The sequence below is a fragment of the Vanellus vanellus genome (assembly GCF_965231255.1).
Source record: "Vanellus vanellus genome assembly, chromosome: 3".
Lineage (NCBI taxonomy): Eukaryota > Metazoa > Chordata > Aves > Charadriiformes > Charadriidae > Vanellus > Vanellus vanellus.
In genome coordinates this window covers 26276634-26299595 of record NC_138907.1, presented here as the reverse complement: position 1 = coordinate 26299595, position 22962 = coordinate 26276634, and the positions used below count along the sequence as shown (strand labels likewise).

Sequence of the window (22962 nt, the reverse complement as noted above, 5' to 3'; positions counted from 1 at the left end):
TTGTCATTCTTGTCCTTTTCAGTTCGAAAGGATTTAAGTGGGCTTGATGATGTGACACTTACGAGCCAATCGGAATGTGGAGGTGAGATCTAGAAGTTTTCCATGACATTTGTGGAATTTAAATTATTAGAAAGTCATAATTATGAGTGAGTGCTTTTCGTGGATGACAATTCTTACAAAATGAAATGGTGTATATGTAAAATATCTTTGTTGCCATTTATTTCCAAATAACCATGCTAAGTTGCTGTGGTTTAGTTACTGAAGGTCAGCTTGCAGTAAATATGGAATTTTAGTTTGTGGCAAATGTAAAATAAAATGCGTTAGCTCAAATTTCAGTGAAAGAGGTGTAAGCTAATTCATTTTACCACGTTAGCAATGAAAGAAGGCTACACATGGCAGATGTGAGTTAGAGTGCTGCATGATACGTAAGATGACAGTGAGTCTGTTAATTCAAACTCCTAATTTACTGTTTTTGGGACGTTTCATCCTACTGATTTAAAACAGTATGTTGGGATTCCTTGCAACAGTAATTTGGCTCCTGCTGATTGACTTTTCTAACAGCACTCACACTGAAAGGGTTAGTTTTGTAATTTCCTGGAGCCCAACTGTGAGAAGGCTTTGAAAGTTTAAGTTGGGTGTTAGATGTTGATCTCGTCATTCCCAGCATTAAAATGAGGACCAGTTGTTCTGTGGAATTCTTAGCTAATTTTAAAAAACGTGTTTCTATAGGTACTAAAAAGTAATTTTTAATACAGCTTTACATGCAGGGAATTTCTGTGCACAAAGTCTCAGGAAGCTGTATAAGCAAGAAGAAAACTAAAATCTTTGGATGGGGTAAAGAATTTTGGAAGTTTCCAAGGGATATGAGAAATCTAGAATAATGAATGTCTTTGTGACTGTGCTTTCAGGCTTTTCCAGTGACAGTGACCTGATCTCTCTGACAGTTGATGTAGACTCTCTCGCTGAGTTAGATGATGGAATGGCATCCAACCAAAGTTCTCCCAGTAGAGCTGTTGGCCTTTGCCTTACTTCTGAACCCCCAGTACAAAGCACACTGGCACCCGAGCAGGAGTGGAGCAAACCTGAAGGAGAGAGGGAAAGCCATAGTTTGTTTACTGGAAGCTTAAAACCCAGGCCTGGCAAACAAGATTACTTGGAGAAAGCAGGGGAGTTGATAAAACTGGCCTTGAAGAAGGAGGAGGAAGAAGATTATGAAACTGCCTTCAACTTTTATAGAAAGGGTGTTGATCTGCTGCTGGAAGGTGTTCAAGGTATGGATCTTCCCATTATGTTTGCCTCACCTTTGGTTATGTGTATTTGTTTATGGCGTTTCCTTAGTTAACATCAGGTTACTGTGTTGCAAAGCGGTTATATGACATGCAGAATGATGTGTGCCTGGCTTTCATGTGCTTGATAGCTGCTGTACATATAAGAGAGAGAGAGAAAGAAATCTTTCTAAGACTGAATGATAATTTAGGGTCTCATCTTCCAAGTGCCAAATATCTCCTCTTTTAAAATCGCGGCACAACCTTCGACTTGCAGGTAAGTAGCAAAGTGCTCCACTTTTGCCTCTTTCCTTTTTATTACCTAGGCATTAATTAATATGTTGCACTTACAGCACTGTTGAAACATTATTTAATTTACATGGTTAAGTGAGGATTAATTATCCCCATTTTACGCATGGGGAGAGGCAGACTCAGGTTAACTTCCCAATCACAACAGGATTAGAACTATTCTTGGCTCACTGCCCCTTGCTTCTTCCACTAAATGGTTCTACTTTTCTAGCTGAAGGATGCATACAAACTTACATGCCTGCACTGCTAGAAGAGAATAGGATTTAAAAAAAAAAAAAAAACAACAAACCACTTTGGTGTGTCAATATGCCTGCAAAAGATGTTGTTAACTGACCAGATGCAACTACATGCAAATTTTTGTGGAGTCTCCTTGCACCTTGTCAGTCAGGGAAAAATTTTTTCCCTTTCCATCTCTAGCTCTTGAGAATCTAGAGTGATAACCTCATATATTTGCATTTTGTCCAACAACGGCTTAAAACTATAAAGCACAGGAAAAGATTTGTTCTTTTCTGGAGTGCATTCAGGGTCTGTGTATTGTGCTTCTGTCCCACCAGACGAATAAGATTAGAATTGTGCCTTTGTTTGACAGTATATGACACAGATGCATTATGCTGCTCCAGATCTGAACTTAAATGCTAATGTACCAAAGCACACACAAGCAGAAGCCTTTGCTGCATCTCAGTGTGATGCACAGCAGTGGTCCAGACCCTCTGAATAGTTCTAGGAATGGAAGTTACCTGCTGAGCTGCTTTAAGGGGGCCTGGCAAAAAATAATGGATAGGTAACTGACTACAATCTAGGGGTGTGGGCCAAGATATGTGCATAGACTTTGCTTAAAGTGTCATACTTTTTGGCAAAAGTAAATCCACCTCTTTCTTTTCAAGTCCCAGTGATGTCAGTAGGGTTGCTGCTTTGTTGCTTGTTGTGGCTTTTCAGTAGCATCCATCCTATCTTTCCTTGTCTGTGTTGTCAAAATGCTTTTCGTTCTTGATGTTGAATGTGCTGGCAATCCTTCTGTTGGAGAGCCCAGCTATTCTTTCTTTGCTAATACACTTCTTCAGAGACCTGTGTGCCATTCAGTTATGGTCTTCTGAAGGATATGCTGTTTTGTCATAACCACTTCTGTCTTCTTGCCATTATGCAGGGCTGCCATGATGCATTTATAAACTGACAGTTCAAGTTTCAGCTTCAAAAAGTTTTCTTTATTAAACAGTTTCAAACTGTTAGGGCATGAACACAAGTCAAGCTATCGCACATCAGTTAGTCTGTGGTAACTATGCATAGATAGTACAGTGGGAGTTATTAATAACTTTATAGTGGTGGTACCTCTGTGTGTGTGTGTGTGGGTTGAGGTGTTCCTGATGGATGAAGACATGTGTCGCCAGCACCTGCAACTTCTGTGCAGTCCCTGACATTGCATCTGTTCAGCACAGGAGAGAGAATAATGGGAATGAGTTGCTTTGTAACTGGCATCTTATCCCTTGGGAACATAAATGTACACAGACTAGTTCCTAGCAGTCGGCTCTTCTTTCTTCTTTCTCTGTGTTACACGTTACACAGCATGGCTGTGAAGGTCAAAACAAATGAATCTTCATCCTCTGGTGGGAACTTACAGTAGATTTGGGTAGATCCAGCTCATTTTGTGTCCTGTTCTGTCTAGACCTTCTGCAAGTTGGCAGGGAGACTCTGATGCCATCTTTATAAAGACAGGGCTGATTCAAATGCCTCCCTAAAAATATACACCTTCTCAGGATCTATGAGGACAGTAAACCAACCCCCAAAACAACAAAAAAACCCACATGAATCTTTATCACGCTTTTTAGTCTAGCTACTTTGTGAAGGTGGTATGTTTCTTATTGATGTGTAAGTATTCACTGTATGTTGCAATAACCACCTTTAAACTAATCATTTCGGCTATTTACACAACTGGGGTGCTTATTTCACATGGATAATAATGTGTTCTTTCAAAGATAAGAATGGTGCAATTGTTACAAAATGCCTCTGGTCTTCTGCCATTGATTATTTTCAGCCTATTTTGTCTAAATAAGCCTTTGTAATATCTGAAAGTGAAACACAGCGTTCATATATACTTACACACATACAAGGTGACATTACATTTCAATGTACAGCCATTGCAGAATGTGTGGCCTCTCTAGAATGGATTGAAAGTGGCTTTTGCATGTAAAATGGTAATACATATTTTTGCCACGTGGTGGCACCAAGAAAATAGAAATTGACACCTAAAAATTGGAATCTGGAAATGTAACTAGTGTACGGGGGGGGGGGGGGGGGGGGGGGGGGGGGGGAAGAAACATCGTCCGTACTCTGTGTTTGAAACTTCTCTCAGAATTACCTCAGAAATGTAATGCCTCTGTAAGTTGGTTAGATCTATCTGAAAGGTAAGGGTGTCTGTCGCCAGCCACTCCTTTAGGCTTGGTACAAGATCTACTTACTTCTTAAGGCTGCCCCATCAAAATCATGTATGAGTAAGTTTAGTACTGCGTTTATAGACTTGTGTTGTTTAGTTTGAAGTAGCTGGCTTCTATAAAGGCAGTCGGAGCACACTTGAGTCTGTTACGTCCCTGACTTTCCAGCTCTCTGAGCTGATGGCACTAATGCCAGATGAGGCAGGTGTCACATATGCTTACACCAAAGAAACGTACATCTTGACTTCATTTTCAGCTGTGTGTGCATGCTCTCACAAGTATAGTGGTGTTAATTATACTGTGCAAGGTGCATATGAATTTTCCTCTGCTAGTCTCTTGCAGAGTTGTAGTACTAAGTCTTTTAACATCCTGTTCACAGTCCTGCCAAAATGCCTGATCTGCATGTCACTTGGGGAATGAATGCTGTCTGTGCTCCGAGAGACTGGTGTATACCTTGGACTCTGGGCATCTGCTCTTTATACATCTCAGTCCTAGTTCTGCACTGTACGTGCATTTAATATTAAACATGTTTGTCAGTGGGAAGGAGGAGAACGCATTCTTGGACTGGCAGCAGAGCTCTTGGACTATCCATGGAACAACCTATACCTCTTGTACTTCCCCACTTCATTTATACCAGGGCTCCCTTGTGTGCAGTGGAGGGGAATGGCTGCCATAATTTCCTTTTTCCTCTGAATACATATTGCTTCTGCTGCCCCTCTTGCATTTTCTGGGCATTGCTGTGTGCAGAATTTTGGAACTTTTGGAAGGCAGGTCTGTAAGGGTTGTGTAAGATCGTTAAACAATTCTCCAGGAGCTGAAACCTTCTGGAATTCAAATCTTCTGCCTTTTTAAGCACACTAAGTATACTAACTGTTAGAAACTTCGGCTCACAATTATAGCTGTTCCTTTGTTTTGTTAGCATGTCAGAGCACTTTGAGGTCAATGCATTGCTTCAGGCCTAGTGATGGAAAAAATGCACTAATCGATAGCAAGCCACCAACTTCTAGGCTGGCAGTTAACTGTGTTTTATGCAAAGTAGTGCTTTCCCTGACTTTGGTGTAGGGCATAGTTCATGTTAGCAAAAAACAGATCAGGAGGCTGAAATTATGGAAGGAGTTTTTTGTAGTAAAGGAGGGAGCCCTGTTTGTATAAACTGCTCCTCTTGTTCCAATTCCAACTGTTCTCACGTTTATATCCATTATGGATCTGGGCAGTCTGAGCTGTGTCATAAACACAGAGTTAACACTATTGCTTATTGCTGGGTTTTGGTAACTTCAGGCACATGTGAAGCGTTCTTGCTCTGTCAATATGGTCAGTCTAATTCGTGTAGAAAGGTACAGGATCTGTTTCATGTGGTTTAGAAAGCAAATGTGTTTATTGCTGGCCTGTTACATACAAGGCGCCATGTTACACTAACATCTGAAGGGAGATGATCCGTTTACTCTGTCAGAGAGTTGGGGTGTTTGTTTTCACATGTGTAGCAGCTGTGGCTGGGCACAATGAATATTTATTTGTTTTAGGGAACTGGTTCAGCTAGGCAGTATGGACTTTGTTGCATGAAGTATGTGGTTGCCTCTTAAGCCAGCTTAGCAGCTGCAAGCTGTTTTCTAGGTATCTGTATTTTGCATTAGGTATCTACAAGTTCTAGATAAGCTGCTGGTGTCTTTGAAAACAGGCTGCGAATGTCAGTTTTGTATTGCTCTGTGCTATTTTAATGTTTATCCAGTAAACAGAGCTGGAGCAAAAATTACACAAATTACTGGAACCTTGCAAAAATGACTTTGACTTTTAACCCAGAAATGCATATACAATGAAATGCTGGGAATACTTTGGACAACTAGATGATATTTTTGGATATACTGAAAACAAACCAACTTGTGTCTAATTACTGGGATTATGATGGGCTATGATTTGAACTTGTGATGGAGCCAGGGATACAAACAGGAGCATGCTTGACAGAATGCCAAGAAGACAGCGCTTTATGAAAACGGGAAGAGGAGCCATGGCTATTCCACGAGCACATTTCTGGTTTCCAGAGTGAAAAGCACCTTTGCTTGTTTGTTGAATGGCTCTTATGAAGACAACTTCTGTTATGACACAGTGGCTATTTTAAGTTCCTTTCACTTGATAAGTCCTCTGAGTAGTGTTTCTCATTGAGAGTAAGAATCTCTTAGGCAGTTTCTGAGCTACCCAGCAGCTGTGCCTGACTGGAGCAACAACTCTGAGGAAACAACAGACCTGTTTTCTGAGGAGATGCGTTGGGGTGTGTGCTGATGTCTGCAGAGAAACCTTAGACTTGTGCTGGGCCCCACAGGGAAAGGTTAATGACAGGGCGACTAACAGAACTGTAATTCTCTTCCACCTGATCTCGGACCTCTGTGGTCCTATGGTGTATCATCGCTCACCTTATTTGCTGTTGTAGCTTTACGCTTCCACTGGGGCTGGAACCAGTCAAGACAAAAACTTCCTGTTCTGGTTCCTTCCTTCCAAAGGAGCTGAAAACCATCTTTGTTCCCTGCTATCAGACTGTGAGGATGCTGTACGACTGTTTGGGTTGGGCTTTCTAAGCAACCATACAAAGTGCTCCCTCTTTCCTAGTGCTGCATACAACCTTGAAATCACAGCTGCTGTTTCAGAAGATTAGATGTTTGTGAGAGGACTTGTCTATTGACAAACAGCTAGATTAAGAAGTGATGCTGGAAATACTGTGGTTTCCTTAAAAAAAAAAAAACAAAACAAAACAAAACAAAAGCCATCTAATCGCACTGTGCTGCCAGTGATGCTGTAACTCACGCTAATATGGGCTACGAGCTGTTCATAACTGAAATGTGTTGGCTTCCAAGCCCATTGCAGACCATACAGAGCTTAAGAGCAGATTAGTGCTATAGGATCCATCTCTGTGCAGTACATGCTGGATGGATCACCCTGAGTGATGCCATTCCATATGCAAAAGTACTGGGTTTAGGCACTTCATCATGGCAAAGCAGTAAAATACAGCATCTGCCAGTGAAGTCTGGTGAAGTTGGTTAATGTATAAAATACAGCTGGATTCAACTATGTAATGGGATACTCAAGGCAAAGTTCCCCTTAAACTGCAAGAGTGGTCTGCACCAAGAGGCTGATAAAGGTCTGGGATTTGGTACCTGCTGCGCAGCTTAGAGCCTTATAGTACATGTAAAGGTGAATTGTAACAATACCTGTAAGCCAACATGTAGGGCATGATGCAGAGATGACTGAATGTGGTTGCTTAGCATGTGGCTGTTAAAGAATGAATAAATATGTGACAAGGTGGACCTTAAAAATCTGTCCTTTCTTTCTTCTTCTGGAGGACACAGCTAGCTGCATTGGCTTGGTGTTGATCTGACCTTTCCAAGATTTCTGAGTCTGTCCTCATAGCAGCTCCTTGCCAAGTTGCTGCTTGTGCCCAGCCTCTTTGACAGACATCTCTTCCTGCCTGCACAGCCTTTTATCTCAGCTCTTGTTAGCCAGCACTTAGCTGCAGCTAAGTGCATTAATCTTTTTTTGACTGTTGCTATGTGGGGTTTCTACCTCCCATCAGAAGACCGAGTAGGGTTGCCATACTTCTTCCAGCATACAGTGTAGACAGAACAGACTGATCTAGGTTACAGTGCTGCTTCTGTCCTTAGGTGAGAAAAGTGAAGTCTCTGGATGCAGAATTAAATGCTTTGGGCAGTGTAGGTGAATTGAGGCAAATTATTAGCTGGAATAGAAAAATACATGTAAGGGCATGATGCTGCATGATAATCAGTGCTCTGATTTCTGCCCCCCCCCCACCTTCACATCCCCCTCTTATCTTTTCCTGTCCTCTCTCCTTCTTTTCCTTTCCAGTATCTTAAAATAGCCTCTCTAGCTTCATAGGTAGAAGGACTAGTATAGGTTTGATCTCTACAGTGCCTGCTGCTTGCTGTTCTCTTTTAGAGATTTTAGTGATTGCTCATGGAAAGATACCATTTCCCATAGTACTATATAAAAGTACACATGAATTATATTTAATGCATAGATATGAGTACTATTAGACCATCAGGATTGATGAATCTCATAATTGTTTTTTCATCTGTCTATCTGTCTTTTTTTTTTTCTTTCTGCAATGCTTTATGCTTCAAATTGCAGTAGCTTGTTCTTACTTGAAGGGGTACGTCTCTGTGTGCCTGGGTTCACTCTGCTCTGAAACAAGAAATATTTGTGGTTGCTAATTCTAATTTGGACTTGTTCTTTTAGTTAAGAAGGAAGAGTGCAGAGAACTTGGAAAATCTTTTCCTCTCTTCTGTGGTGATGGTCTGTGTAACTTCTTTCCTTGTTCTCCTGCTGTTCCTATGGTGCTTGTGTTGGAGGACCTGCTGCTGCTGTCAGCATTTTGTTTCCTCATCTGTGCTAGGCTGCCACTGCTTGTCCTTCTGTCTTGCAATGCTTGCAGGAGCTTTTTCCCCTTATTCTTATGTAGTTTTACAGGAAAGTGTTCAAGAATATTTTTCACATTGTGAAGTCTTACTTTGGTGAAGTACCTTGCAGTTGAAGACTACAAGTTTTAGCAAATGGATGGGAAGTTAAGTTTTTCTTCCCTGAAATGGTGTGTGCCGTGTGACCATTCGTTTTAGTTTTTTCCAGATAATCACACATGCACATGAAAAGCTACCACTACCTTGTAGATTTAACATGAGAGTTTCTCTATAAACAGATATTTGTTGATTAGTGTTTCTGGAAAGTTATGTTTCTGATTATCTTGGGCGTTACTGGCTCCTGCTTTACTGGTCTCTCAAACACGTTTCACCCATACCATTCTTCTGTGTAATCTTAACTTTGGCACATATGCCAACATATTTCCACCCCTCCCCCCCCCCCCCCCGAGGTGTTTAACTAGTCATTTACACCACTGATATGTAACCTTTTCTACAGGATGCAGAATTGGTAACTTCGCAATGAAGATGATGTGTAAAATACAGACATAATAGTTATGAGCACATTGGAAAGTTGGAAGAAGAATTCTTAGGTGTTAACTCACTGTCATGCATTTGTGCTTCAGCATGGGAGGTTTAAATTTTAAGTGGCTTTTCTTCTTGGTTGAGAGAGTACTGTACTGTCCCGAATCTTCAAAAAGCAAGAAAGAATGGTTCTGATAAATGTGGTGCATTTTAATAATTTTTCACAGTCTCAAAATGTTTTAAAAAAAAAAAAAAAAAAAGGAAAAAAGCTTACTTCAGAGTGTTTTACCATAATGGGCTTAACCTTGGTATTATTTTTTAATGTTTACATTTTTTTTTCAGCTGCAGAATTTGGCCACCACCTCAAAGGAACTCATCATCAATATAATATATAGCATACTAGAGATGATGAGCTAGCGGGCTTATTTCACAATTCCAAAGTGCCACCTGCTACTAAAATCTATAGCATCTTTCCTTGATGCTGAAGTGTCCATCTACCCCAGCACCTGCCACATTTCACTTAAGTAATTGTTTGAAAATTAAAGGTTACCCACTCTCCCGTGAAAGTTTGTAGAGGCTCATTCCAAAATCAGCAGCTCTTCCCCTTCCTGAAATAAATTTAGGGTTTATAAAACTGTGTCCAAAGTGGTCACAAACCTGTGCTGGATTATGAGTCGCATTGTCACTTATGGTGTGCCTGAGCTTTTGTTTGGCTAATATGGACAAAGGAGTCTGCTTCACATGATGTAAGAAGTGTTTGCCCTAAGAAGAACAGAGGTCCTCTTGAACCAATTAGGCAAAAATAACAGCTGGGCTACCCACTAATAAGGAAGGTGCTGCTAAACCTCTTTTCATTGTGAGAAGAAATAAATCTTTTAAGGCTTACTCCCTTGCATTTTTATAGAGAGCAATTCTTTGAAAAATTCAGCAATCCAGCTGGGTGATATGTGCAGGAAGACTGTGAAGAAGATAAAGAAACTTTTAAAAATAAAAAATGGTATTATAGCTGTTAGATTTGGCAATTATAAATGTTTCATTGAAGATTTCAGTATTTAGAGAAAGTTTTACTGTTTAAATTGTTAAGAACATGGAGTTTGGGGTTAGCACAACAGGCAGTCTCCCACAAGTTCCTTGTAGCCTGTTCTGCAAGAGGACATTCCTTCCTGGAGAAAATCTCTTCTGATATCTTCTTAAATAAAGGCAGCCCACATATATTTTTAGTAACTCTGAGTGAAAAGCAGGAAGATTTGGAACATGGAGGTTACAGAGGATTGGGACAGGTAATGCTAACTTTTTAGCTTTACCTTTTCTGTGGAAACATCCACTCCCTGGTCAAGCAGCTAGTTAGGTAGGGAGTGCACGGATGTTGTCCTGGCAGATTGGCTCTTCCTGAGGAAAATCTGTAATGCCCGGTAGAGGATGATTTGGAGGTGGTCAGACACAAAGGAAGGAAGGAGTATCTAGAATGCCTGGGTGGGCGCTATATACTGTGGTTTACTGAATGTGGGATATTGTATATGTTAGTGGCAAATGGTGACTGGAGCTATCTTTGTTTGTTATCATCCATCTTCCACATGACTTCATCCTAGATCTGTGGAGGAGAATAGCTAAGGACCAGAGCAAGTTTGAGACCACGTCTATGCATCTGAGATGCGTTCTCTTAGTACCTCAGATTATTTCAGGGAAAAGGACAGATTTTTTTTCACGGTCCTTACTGCCCAGATTTTTTGGTTGGTTTTTTTTTTTTTTTTTTTTTTTGAGTTTATTGGATATGGCCCCCTTTCAATAGCTTTTTGCTATTAATACCTGAACATAAGTCATTTTCTTATACAATAGAATTACAAAAGACATGGTGGCTGTATATCCAGTTAACTGAGCTGAACACTTAACACTTCAACGTTGAGTTAGCGATGTTTCAAAGGTAGGTACTCTTCTGAGGTGCTATGAGGTGTGTGTAGAAGACTCTTTCGAGTAGAAAACAAACAAAAATATTGCTATTTTCCCAGATGCTACTACTATGTACCTCTTCTATGGAAATGCTGCTTCTCTGTGTTTTTCATTCAAATCAGTGGACCACAGGAAAACAAATGAGCAAGTCACAGATGAACTCAGTGGCACAATTATTCAGATATTTGTGGTTTTCCTCTGTTAAACCCTCAAGATCATTTGAATGTTGTTAGGAACGTCTGGTTTTGTAAATATATTGTAGCTGAGCTGTCCTTAGAAATAAAAATTAAAGAACAAATTTAAAATCATTGGCTGCTGTCCTAATGTCCTGGCTACTGTTACTTTGGTCAGCGGGTGGCCTGGTCAGCCTTTCCAAAGCCAATTTTCATTTTAAGATATTTTTATTTCTTTGAAATAGGCAAAGCCTTTGGAAAATGAGGGAGCAGTCTGCTGGTGCTTGTGTAGATGAAGGCTTATATGTGCAACAAAGTAGCTGTAGAGTTTTTATATTCTGTTTGCAGTAATAGTAAACAGAGCATCTAAAATAACCACTTGCACATTGCAACAAACACATCATCATTTGCTTAAAAAGAGTTATAATTACAGTTGACGAAGCATGGACACCATAAAAAATGCATTAGTTTGGCTTGACACATTAATTACCTGTTTTTGCAGATGTTTTTATATATTGTTGTGTGAACAGTTTACAAAATAATTACAGGAAAGTCATATGGAAAATAAACTAAGTGGGTGGTTTCTCGCCTTAATATTTTCATTCATGTGAATCTGTGTGAGGCACAGCTGGTCCGTAGCAAATGCAGAGGGAGAGAGAGGGGGAATCTTGAGGGGTTTTTATTCTAAGGTCTCTATGATCAGCGTTGCTACACTTTTATATCTTGCTTTAGCAGTGTAGTTTTTAAACATGTAAAATGACATTGCTGTTTTAATCCCAGTGATCAGGAGGGGGGAGAAGCTTTGATCCTGATCAGATGAAACGTAAATCTTCTAGTATCTAGGAAAATAAATGAAAAATCAATATTATTTTAAGCAGGATGATCTTTTATGAGCAGTTGTAAAGATTCATCAAAGGCTTTGACACAGTTTAAACATTTCCTGTTTGCTGCCATTTAAAGAAAAAGGCCTTTCAAGTTATAAATTGTAATTAAAGAGAGATACCTCTTTAGATTATTGTGGGCTAACCACAGAGTAGAAATAGGAGCTCAGTATGTTCACACAGTGTTTAAATCAAAAGGTCTTAACTAGGAATGAATTAGTGGATTCTTTTAAGACTATGCATTTTGCGTAACTAAAAACACTATCCCATAACAATATGCAATATTGCCTTTAAAAAAAAAAAGCGTAAGTCTGCAGCACAGCTTTAACATCTGTCATTTGTTCAACTAGCACTGTGTTTCAGTGATTTGTTAGGCTTTAAGTGAAGAGTTCTATGACCTGAAATTTGGCATAAATACTAAAGATTATTTTTAGTTTAATGGTGTCTTTATTTTTACTCATCAACCTGTGCTTAAGGATTTTTAAGTAACACTTTCTTTTTTCCCTTTTTTTTTTTTTTTTTTTATTCATATCCTGTGTTTCTTTACAGATTTTTGTGAGATATTGGCTGTTTAAATGGGAATTTGTATTGGACTGTAGCTTTCTACATGTTCTTGGTTAAACTAATATAAAGAATAAAAAGCCAAAAATCCTACTTCCATTAATCTAATTCTCAAGCCTCCACCTGTTATGGTATTCAGAGACTGAACTGTTAATGAACTTATTCACATATAAGATGCAAGAATTTGTTGGGTAAATATTGGTTTGTGAATCCACATCCTCTTTTATGACTGAATATTTTAATGAGTGGGCAGTTGCAAATGTTATTTAACAAATTACTCGGTAAGGAAAAGTAGAAGGAAAACTGAAATTAATGTCTTGTGAAAGTAGGGAAAACAAAGACAGCTCTAAGGGGACATCCTAGCTTGTTTGCGTTAATTACTATAAAATTACTGAAGCATTGAAAAAAAGGTAATAAACATCCCAAGTAAATACACATAACTAACAATTAAGCAGTAAGCTTGACTTTTATGATAGCCTTAGACACTAACCTAGCAGTTTGCTACCAGTCCGCTTGAAGAAAATGCTGGCTGAAGAGTTTATTGCTGCTGTGCAGATGACTTGTTCTCCCTGAGTGACTACCACTTCGTGTGTCTAAGCGAATGCGGTTGGTCACCAGTGGATTGGCACAAGAAAGTTTTATGGTGCTTGTAAGATTAAACATAGAGATGAAAGCAAGAGCGTGGGTCATGTTTTAAGAAATTGCAACACACATTTATAAAATACTGTGTATCTATTCTCTTCTGATAAAGCCAAATCCAACTTCAAACAGTTGCGTGTTATGATTTTTTTTTTTAATCCTAGATGGAAATAAGGCTGGCTGCCTCATCTAGGGGAATTTCCCCAGGTGAGTCCTGCCAAGTGGAGGCTGATATTAGATGTGCTGGACCTGGCACAAAGTCCCATCTGTCATTAGAATGAGAGAAATTACTAAGAAATTGTTACATATCCATAATATTGTATGATGAAACTGAATTTCTGACTGTCTGGCTTCTTCCCAAACCAAGTATAGTCCAAAGTATTTGCAGAGCAGGGCTGTGTCTCTCTGTCCAAGCAGGTGACAATCACTTTTCCCTCTTGCTGCGAGGTGGATAATAAGATTTACAATAGATCACTTACAGAAGAGCTTGGAGTAGATTGTCTCTTCTACTTATTCTTAATGGAGTCTGTGTGATGTTTCTGTGTGTTTAGGTAGTTTGTAGTTATGATATGGAAGGGAGGGGGAGTCTTTATTGTAACAGTGTCAAAATAACTACTAGTAGACCATGGCAACATAAAATAGAAAAGAGCCTCTGTCTTCTTCACTCTCAGAGTTTAAGGATTGATAAAAGCAAAAGCAATGATTCATTCCTCCTTGCATGGGGCAGTGGGAAAACAGCAGCTCTGAGAGCCTACAGCAGAGGAAACTCTCCATGAACCTTCTGAAGAGGCCTCACACTTATTTTTTCATTGTTGTCTGCCATCTTGAAAGTGTTTTGGGAAAATTGAGCAGTCAGACAACCTGCTTCTCCTCTTTTATTAAGGAGTCTATGTTAAAGCTAGCCAGGTCTGGCTGACTGAAGGATCAGAGTGATTCCTTGTGCCCTGAGGTGCTGGAGAGAAGTGGCTGCAGCTTACCCCTTCTTTGAGTTCTACCAGTAGTGAAACTGAGTGCAGACTTCTGAGAGGGGCTTATGTGTGCACGCACATACTCTGCACAAACATGGTGGACCACAAACAAATGGACACGGGTGGAAGGATGTCGCCTTTAGAGACACGTACATAACCACAGACAGTGTAAGCTGACCAACCTCTTTTGAACTATTGCTGGTTAGAGAAAGACCTGCTGTTCATGTCTATCTGGTAGCTGCCCCTCAGCAACATTATCCATCTCAGACATTTTGGCTGACTTACACGAACAAACTTCAAGCCAGAGAAGTAGGTATCTTATGCATAAAGAATAATGAGCACACTCATGCAGAAAATCGTGAGGAGTAAAATTTAATGAGAAGGTAAGACAGACAGTGATGGTCAGGTAAAGGGCTCAGACAATGGTATTGACCAGCAGCCTGCTTACATGCAGTCAGCCCATGTAATTCTCACCTCTGTTTTCTCATGATTGTGCCCCCTCTCCACCTTGACCCCTCCCTTTCCTCACCTTTGCTCCTGGCCCTAAACATCTCACAACATCTTACACATTGCCACAATCCCCCCACAATCCCACAGTAAGTTTTGCACGTAAGAGTTTACAGAGTAATTTCTCCCTCAGACATCCCATAATAAGTTTTCTCTTTTTTATGAGACTCATTCTTGATAACCTGCAATAATCCTTTTTTTTTTTTTTTTTTCTTATCAGTTACCAAGTTTCTGGTTGAACTTCTTCAAGGTTACAGTCAGAGGTTCCTTTCATGGCCCATTGATCAGTGTCTTATGAGTTCTTGTCTTTGTTATTGTCTCTGTTATCTGCTGCTTGTTAGGGCTTGCGTATTTGCGTGCTTAATTTATTACCTCCCCTGTTCCTTGCCTTGTCTTTCATGTTGGGGAGCTGTTAGGCAGATAGTTGTGCAGTTCCTTGACCTGTTTGAGCATTGGTTTGCGAGAGGTGCTGGCTTGCACCTGTCGGTGCAGAAGTCCATCATAGCCAAGGCTGTGTTCCTGCAAGTCTCGGGTGGCCTCATTTATGGCTGGAAGAGACTGTCAGGGCCATATGAAGTCTCTGCTATTGCTCTAACTTCTTCTGGGACAGTTATCTGTAACTGTTTTTCAGCATAGTAATCTCAGTTCTCTAACAATTGTGGCTCACAATCTTTTTATCTTTGCCTGGTGGTTGCGTGGTTGGGTGTTGTCATTACAAATTGAGTCTATTATAACAATATACTGCTCATGATGTGAATGCCTAAACGTAAAATGTAAGTTTTAGTGTAAATACAGAATTTGTGTGCTATCACAGCATTCTTACCTTTTCCAAGACTTTGGATAGATTAGCTATAACACAAAGGTTGTTCAGTCATCTGGGAAGTGACGTAGTTGGTGCAAGTGCTTCTTCATTTCTTCCTGTGTCACCCCAAGCCAACAGGCAAGGAGCATGTAGTATCGGAAAGCTGTGAGCAAGAATTCTTGGTGTCTGTTATGTTGCCTTCTGGCTATTGATAGCAATTCTGACTTTCTTTTATCCTTAGGAAAGTCCATGTTAGAAACACAGGGGAAAAAACAAGTTTATTGTTTGCTTGTAAATGTCTTATTGTGTCTTCCCCAATTGAGTTTTTTTTTGGGTACAATGTTTGGATCAGTGGTTTGTTTCAGTTCTTAATTATGTTACCATAGGAACATATATCAGATCACAGAAAAATGAGATAAGACTTTTTATTTAACTTAGTCTATAGCAAGGCTTAAATTGTTATTTTTGTAGAACTCTGAGATCATAGTACTTGCTTTTTATACGATGCATATCTGTGGGTTTGGTTACAAATAACCCAAAGGAAATCAAAAAGGTAGAATCAAAAGAGTCATGTGCTTTGATTACTTAGTATTTCTCTCTTTATTGAAAAAATAACTTTCTTTTTCTCCATCGAGGTGAATCAAGCCCAACTCGTCGAGAAGCAGTGAAAAGGAAGACTGCAGAATACCTTATGCGTGCAGAAAAAATTTCCAGTCTCTACCATAAATCCTCTGAAGATGCTTCTGTTTCTATGGTAAGCTTTAATTTCTTTTTTTCTGAAGCAGAATTTGGTATAATTAAATTGTACTGTCTTTCAGCAAAGTATATTCAACCTTGAGGTTCAAAAACTGTCTAGAACTCTCAGGAGTCCTGAGGAGTATTTTCATGTTACGTTTCTGTTATGTTGCTGCTCTTTTCTGATTCTTGTTGGTTGCATTTAATAGCATTACAAGTAGTGCTTTATTTAATACAGGCCTGTTTGTTCCCATGCTTTCCTTCTCCTCCACTGTTCATGAAGTAAACATTTTTAGTCATGCTAAAGAATTTAAAGGTAAAGTGAAAAAAACCCACCAGAATGTAACATTTCTTTTGACTTTCCTGTGAGAATATTGCTTGGTCCTGTAGGAAGCAGAAAGGCTGTTGGTTTCTTTAGCTGAGCACATAATGGTGTATCAGAAGTGACTCAATCATGTGGCAGGGGGATGAGAGATGAATTTCCCACAAAGTAAGTACTTAATTGAGCAAAGTTTCTTCCCTTCAGATATCTCTCTTGGATGTGCTTGAGTGGTCAGCTGCTTCCTGATTTTTGAGGGGTTTCTGTTGTAATTCCTACCTTCGTAAGCAGAAACACCCTTATCTGTACTTGTACAAAAAACAAACGAAGATTATTCCAAGGCACCCTCAATAAATTTCTACTTTGCCCTTCCCCAACCAATTCCTTTGGGACTTATCTGTTCTTACTTCAGACTTTTACTGCAGTCATGTGTGTGATTGTTGATGACTGCCCTATTGTAGTAAATATAAAAATTGCCAACTTCCTATCTCTCTACGTTTAAATCAAGTCAGGGCAAAAGGGACAGAAGACTATTGCTGCTTATTTTGCACAGATCTAAAAATGCTTTAAGGAGACCGCTGCTGCAAAAATGGGAAGCCTTACAAAATCCGGCTGCCTAATAAGTAAATTGAAAAAGCAAAACCACTGATTTCGAAGAGTAGCCTTTTTTATGTTGAGACCCCACAAGTACAATTTTGAGGATGTTCCAAATGGGATATATTTTGTGCGATTTGGAGTCTTGCTGCTGCTATGAATTGTACTTTGAACAATTTAGCATTTTGGACTTATATGAACTCTTACTAGGTAGTCTTTCTTTGGGTCAAACACCCATGAAAATGAGGAAGAATCTATATTGAATGAAAACCTCAGTGTGTTTGGAAACTGCAGAACAAGAAAAAAAACATTAGCAACCTATTTTTTCCTTTTTATAATTTAGAAACTAATTGTGGTGGGGAAGGAGGAAGAAATAGGTTGCATTTTTATATGTGAACTTGAGAGGTAAAGTATTTCCTCTTTTATGCTGTACTGAATGAGGCACGTGCCTTCTTTGCAGATCCAAAGGAAAGCAAGATTAATTGGGGTAAGACAAAAAAAAAAGCAGTGAGAATAGAGTACCATTCTCCTTCTGTGTTGAAACTCAAAAATTACAAGTTAGGGCAAATCTGACTTTGCACAAGCAAAATGTTGTACCTGTCTTATTCTCCTTTTTACAAAAGAAGCCATGTTTCCACAATTTGACTTTGTTTTACCTACGTCTGTACGTATATTTTAATACCTTTTATTTGCTGCTCTTCATAATGCATAAACTTGACTGTTAGCTGAGAGATTTGGAAGTTGCTGGCATCAAGGGCAGATGGTGCTGATGGGTCATTATGGTTGTGGTGAGGAACAGCTTGTCTCCAAGTTGATAGCTGAAAATTAATTGGGAGAAGGACTTAACTCCCGAAGTTACTGTAAGGGTAATGGTAGGAACCACTAAGAATTGGCATGCTCTGTGCTGTCTTAGTGTCTTAAGGGAAGTGAGGAGTGTGACTCTTCCTGCACATTGGTTGCTGAGCAGACCTGAATTCTTGCACCTTAGTTACTGCTTATCCGTTTTACTGCCCCAAGATAGTTTATATTGGAGTTTGTGTGAATTATTTCACCCCATGCGGAGAGTGATAAGTGCACTGAAATGACCTACATCTATATGCAGCCTGATTCTTGGGAGATACTAGTGGAAACTTGCAGATATTTTGTGTCCTTTTGTTAGTGTATATGCCTACTTGCACCATCACTTCACTCCAGCTTGATATTTCTCTAACTGCCTTTGGCCATGCTGGGGCAAGGTTGCTCTGTTAACACTAGCACCTCCTACTGCTGTAGGTCATGCTGACTGATACCATCCCTTGTTCAAATGCTGGTGCTTGGACAGGATATAAATGCAAATGTTTAAATATCACCGTACAATCCCTTCTTTGTTCATGTAATCTGTAAAGAGGTCTCTCATCACTTCTGTTTCGGAGGGAAACTGAAGCCTTTGAGAAGAATCACTGCATTACTGCAGTTAGGAATCCTTTCCTAGAAGCATGGTCAAGTGCTGTTACACCTGTTAGCCCAGCACAGTTTAAACCATTTAACTGAAATTGATTTGCAAGAAAATAGTGGACAAATGCTGTACCTTAGCAGTACCTGTGCCTATATTACAATAGGCAGGGTGCAGTTGGGTTATGGGAAGCATGATTCAGTGCAGGGAACTTCATGGGCAGTGGGGGTCCTGAGGCTGTTTGTTTGTACTTTGGAGGAAGAGGTCTGACTAGTAAGCAAGCATCAGCATTTAAGGCAAAGTGTTATTGTTCATGACCTGATGTTACAAGGCAGAACTGTTTTGTCACCCATGTCTGGTGGTAGATAGCTTTGTTTTTCCCATTGTGACCTTACAAAGAACAACCACAGTGATCAGCATCAAAACTAGGCTCACCTGGCTGTCTTAGACATGACACTTTATTTTTTTCTCATCCACCAGGCCAGAGAAATGTCCAGCAAAGGAAGAGGTAAGCTCAGAAGAGCAGGTTCAATTATTGTCCTGCACCCCTCAGACTCTCATATCTCCCAAAAGCTTGGGCTGCCAGCTGTGTGCTGAACCATGTGCAGCAGTCTCAAAAGACTATGCCTGCTAAACGCACCCCAAGCCATTGATTTGCCATCTGAACACCATGTGATGATAAAGTACCACAGTTTTTCTCTGGGGACCTTGGGCAGAAGCAAGTGAGCTGTTCTTCTGTGGCCCAAAATGCCAGGCCCTCGCCTCTTTGAAGACCAGATTTCCCTAGAGGTGAAGGCCTGGCATTTCAGAGCTGAGAAGCAAAAATTATCTTTGATGCCATGGAAACAAAACAAAGAACAATAGTAGTTTGTTACTTTTCTTGCCTTAACAAAAAGCCAACAGTGTAGCCCTCAAGGATAGTGTCCTTAGCAACCACCCTGCTGCTGGCAAGTCTGAGTGGTGAAGAAAGGAGCACAAGAGGAGGTGTTTGGAGAATCCTTAGCACTGTTAAAAAAAAAAAAAAAAAAAAAAAAAAAAAGGTTATGGATAGAAGACTTAAGGATGGATAGAAGATTTCTTAAGACTGAAAAGAAGCACAGGGAACTGATGCAATTGTGACTGACCATGAACTGGGAACTCACTTGACAGGGTCTTGTAAACATTGAGAAAAGCCTTGCTGTGATCTGTAGGAGTGGGAGATGTGGAGACAGCTTCTGGATGTTGTAAACAGGCATGCAGACCTTCTGGAAAAACAGGCTGCAGCAAACGCTGTCCTTCTCTTCCTCTGCTGGCACAGAACGGCAGCCTCAAGGACCTTCTTGATGACAAATGCTCAAGAATGTTGTGTGATGGCAGCAGCAGGCCATTTTGCAGATTCTCAAGCTGTATTTTCTTCTCTGCCCCTTTATAAGTAGCAGCTCTGGGGAGCCATCTCCAAACCTGAGTGGGAGCTGCAGTAACAGCCTTTGAATCATACTGGATTGACTGTCAGAAAGCTGCAGTCTTACATAGCTGTCAACTGTGAGGCCCAGCATAGGTACATATATAGGCTGTGTGTTCCTTTTAACTTTGCTGGTATTCTTATAATGCATATTTTTTCACTCTTTGAAATTATTTTTGGTTGTACTTATGCCCAATTTTTTATATTCCAAATTGTCTCTTTTTGCACTGTTATAAAAGCTGTTGTCTTTTAAAATGTCAATTATTTTTGATTTTCAAAGTAATTTAGTAACAAGAGTTACATGCAAGGCTGATGCCCAAACAGGAAAAGCAGTATTAAGTCTTTGCAGTTTTCATAGGATATCTTACTTCCTAAAATTCTCATTAAATGTGCATGAAAATTACATGAAGTGTAAAGAAAATACACTGCTGTAGTTCTGTGACGCATAAATTGAACATAAAATACGAAATTCAGTCTCAAGGCTTCCAAGATCACATTCTGCATTCCTGTCTGCGGCTGGTTCCAGATGTGAATGAGCGCAGATATGTCCCACCTTCAGGGAAGATGCAGTCCCAAATTGGTGACCGGTGGGGACCTTCCTTCTGAAGCACACCATAGCTCTGTCTGCGTTCAGATGCGTGCAGAGATGCAACCTTGTTTTCCTGTGGTGCAGAGTGAGGAAGGGGCCAGGATGTTCTGCCAGGCCAGGAGAGCTGGAAGCTCTTTCACACCCATGGTGTGGAACCTCGAACCTCAGACCAGCAGTATCTGCTTCAAAACAAGGCATCTCCTTGCTGCAGTCAAGGGTCTGGCCATGCTCCAGGGGGATGATTACTGGAGTCATCAGACGTCGACCTCTGAACGGTGAGGGGAAGTCGCATTTTGATGTGCAAGCCCTGCACTGGTGTTTGTGAAAGTACTCTCTTCTGTCCTGAGCTGCTGCAGTGACTGCTGTCAAAGGTGGCAACATCATTTCCCATCGGATGGTGTTTGTGTCACCAGGCTAGCGATAGTGCTCTTGTGTTAAATTAGGTTAACATGAGAGGTTCTTCCTCTTGCTTTGCTGGTGGTGTAATTCTCTTTCTTCTCCTGCTCTTATAACTGCTGGCAGTCATGCCAAAGCTGAGGCAAGAGCTATTGTCATATTTCACTGTGCAGCTTGCAAAACTAGAGCTTTCCAAAGGCAAGTGGTGGCCACAAGCTGCTGGGCCTTTGCAGAGGCCAGCATCACAATCAACATCATGCTTTTCCATTTGGAATTAGCATAAGCTAGCCAAAAGCTGATGGTGGGAAAGGAGCTGGTGACACCAGTCCCAAGTCAGATAACTCCAGCTGTGCAGCTCAGTGTAGTCTGGAAACAGTTTCAAAACATATAGGGCTTAGCCAGAGGAGAGAAAGTCCTGGGATACCTGAACAGCTTGCTGAGCATTGGGTCAGGCTGCTGAAGCCTTCTGCAGGCAGAGAGGTAGCTTGCCACGTTCTTTAGAATGTAAATGCCTTATTTCTAAAGGCAAATGAAGCCTTTGAGTTTTTGTCACTCTCCTTTTCTTTTTTTGTTCCTCTATATTTGATGAGAGAGCTGTTATTTAGTTATTTTTCTTATCACTGGCTAGATGCTGAGCTTGAATTTTTACTCTATTCAGAGGAGCAGGCAGCTTCATAGAGTGCTTAATTGCTGTAGTTCTGGGAATTGGGTATTTAGAGTTTGCTTCCAGCTTGCTTCACAACAGAATGTGGTGCCTCCTCATCACTGGGCTCCACTATTAGATTTTGCAACAGTGAAACCAAAGTACTGTAAAGAGCAAAAAATAACCTGAAACTGATAATAATGGGGAAGCTGCTGGGAGCTGTGGAGATGTGGATGTGATTGTTAACCGTTTTAAGGTAAGAAGTGACTGTAGAATGTGTATATGGAAAACAGTATGTGTACACAGTACACACAGACTTGGTGGTATTTGAGAGAGGGACCCAAAAATATGTGCTGGTTTTCTCAGGCTCTTCAGACATGATGAGTGCAGAAGTCTGATTCTATAGCATTATTAGACAACTGTTAAGTTCTGTAGTGATGTATGAACTTAATTCATAGTTGAAATGTTATGCATAAGAGAAAATTTTAAAAGCTTGATTATGGAGGAATGGTTACAAAATGTAATAGCATGCAGATAGAAGTGGAAATCTTTTATAATAGTCTAGAGGATTTGGAAATATTCTCTTTCATTAAATGTATTCCTTAGAATGCTTTTGAAATCTTGTCACGAATAAACTCAGTGTTAGTACAACTCTTTGTTTCAAAGCAAATATTTCGTTATTGCAGAAAAATTGCACACTCTTAAAATACAACCCAACAAAAGAACTCCCTCGACCTTCCAACAGCTCACTAGTATGTGGAACCTAAATTAGATTTGGAGAAAAAACTTCATGTAGAGTTTTTTTAGGGATTTGTAGAATCAGCTGTTTTCTCTTAACTGCTGTTGGTACTCTTGCTTGGCAGTGTTTACATGACAAAAAAATTATAAGACGCAGACAAATAAATGAATTATAAGACGCAGACAAATACACTTTTTTAAACATCAAGCCCAGTAGGTGAACAAAAAAGAAAGGCACGCTTTTCTCCATGCTTTTTGAACATGTGTTTATGACCCTTTCTTTTGAATTTTGCGGGCAATGCTTAAAAAAGTATTGATTTTTGGGAAAGAATTTGGAAGGAGAGAAGATGATTGACTGGCAGCATGACGGGGAACCAGTTTTGGGGAGGGCTTCGAGGAGGTGCTCTGGCCTTTGAGGGTAGCACAGTAAAGGTACTGGAGGGGAAACACTAGTGGGGAAGCAAATGGGATTTACCTAGTTCAGGATCTTCAGTTTTTCGGGGAGTTTCTGATCATAAGGGGAAATTTCTTGATTTTCCCTGGTACTTAAGCATTTAATCCACAGCATAATTGCTTACCAGCAGTTTTCCTTTGTGACATATTTGTTAAATATTGCCTCAGGATGCTGATAAATTAGATAAACAGCTTTTGCCTCTT

General features: G+C 40.1%; 1 protein-coding gene across 1 annotated transcript in view; it reads left to right on the top strand.

The window, feature by feature from the left end:
* The window catches only part of RPS6KC1 (ribosomal protein S6 kinase C1), an 89192-nt gene that overhangs the window by 22871 nt on the left and 43359 nt on the right, over nt 1–22962 (top strand). Inside the window, exons 6-8 of the mRNA XM_082480347.1 lie at nt 23–82; nt 909–1271; nt 16054–16172. Of these exons, the coding sequence (XP_082336473.1) occupies nt 23–82; nt 909–1271; nt 16054–16172 (542 nt within the window). The remainder of the gene's footprint in view (nt 1–22; nt 83–908; nt 1272–16053; nt 16173–22962) is intronic.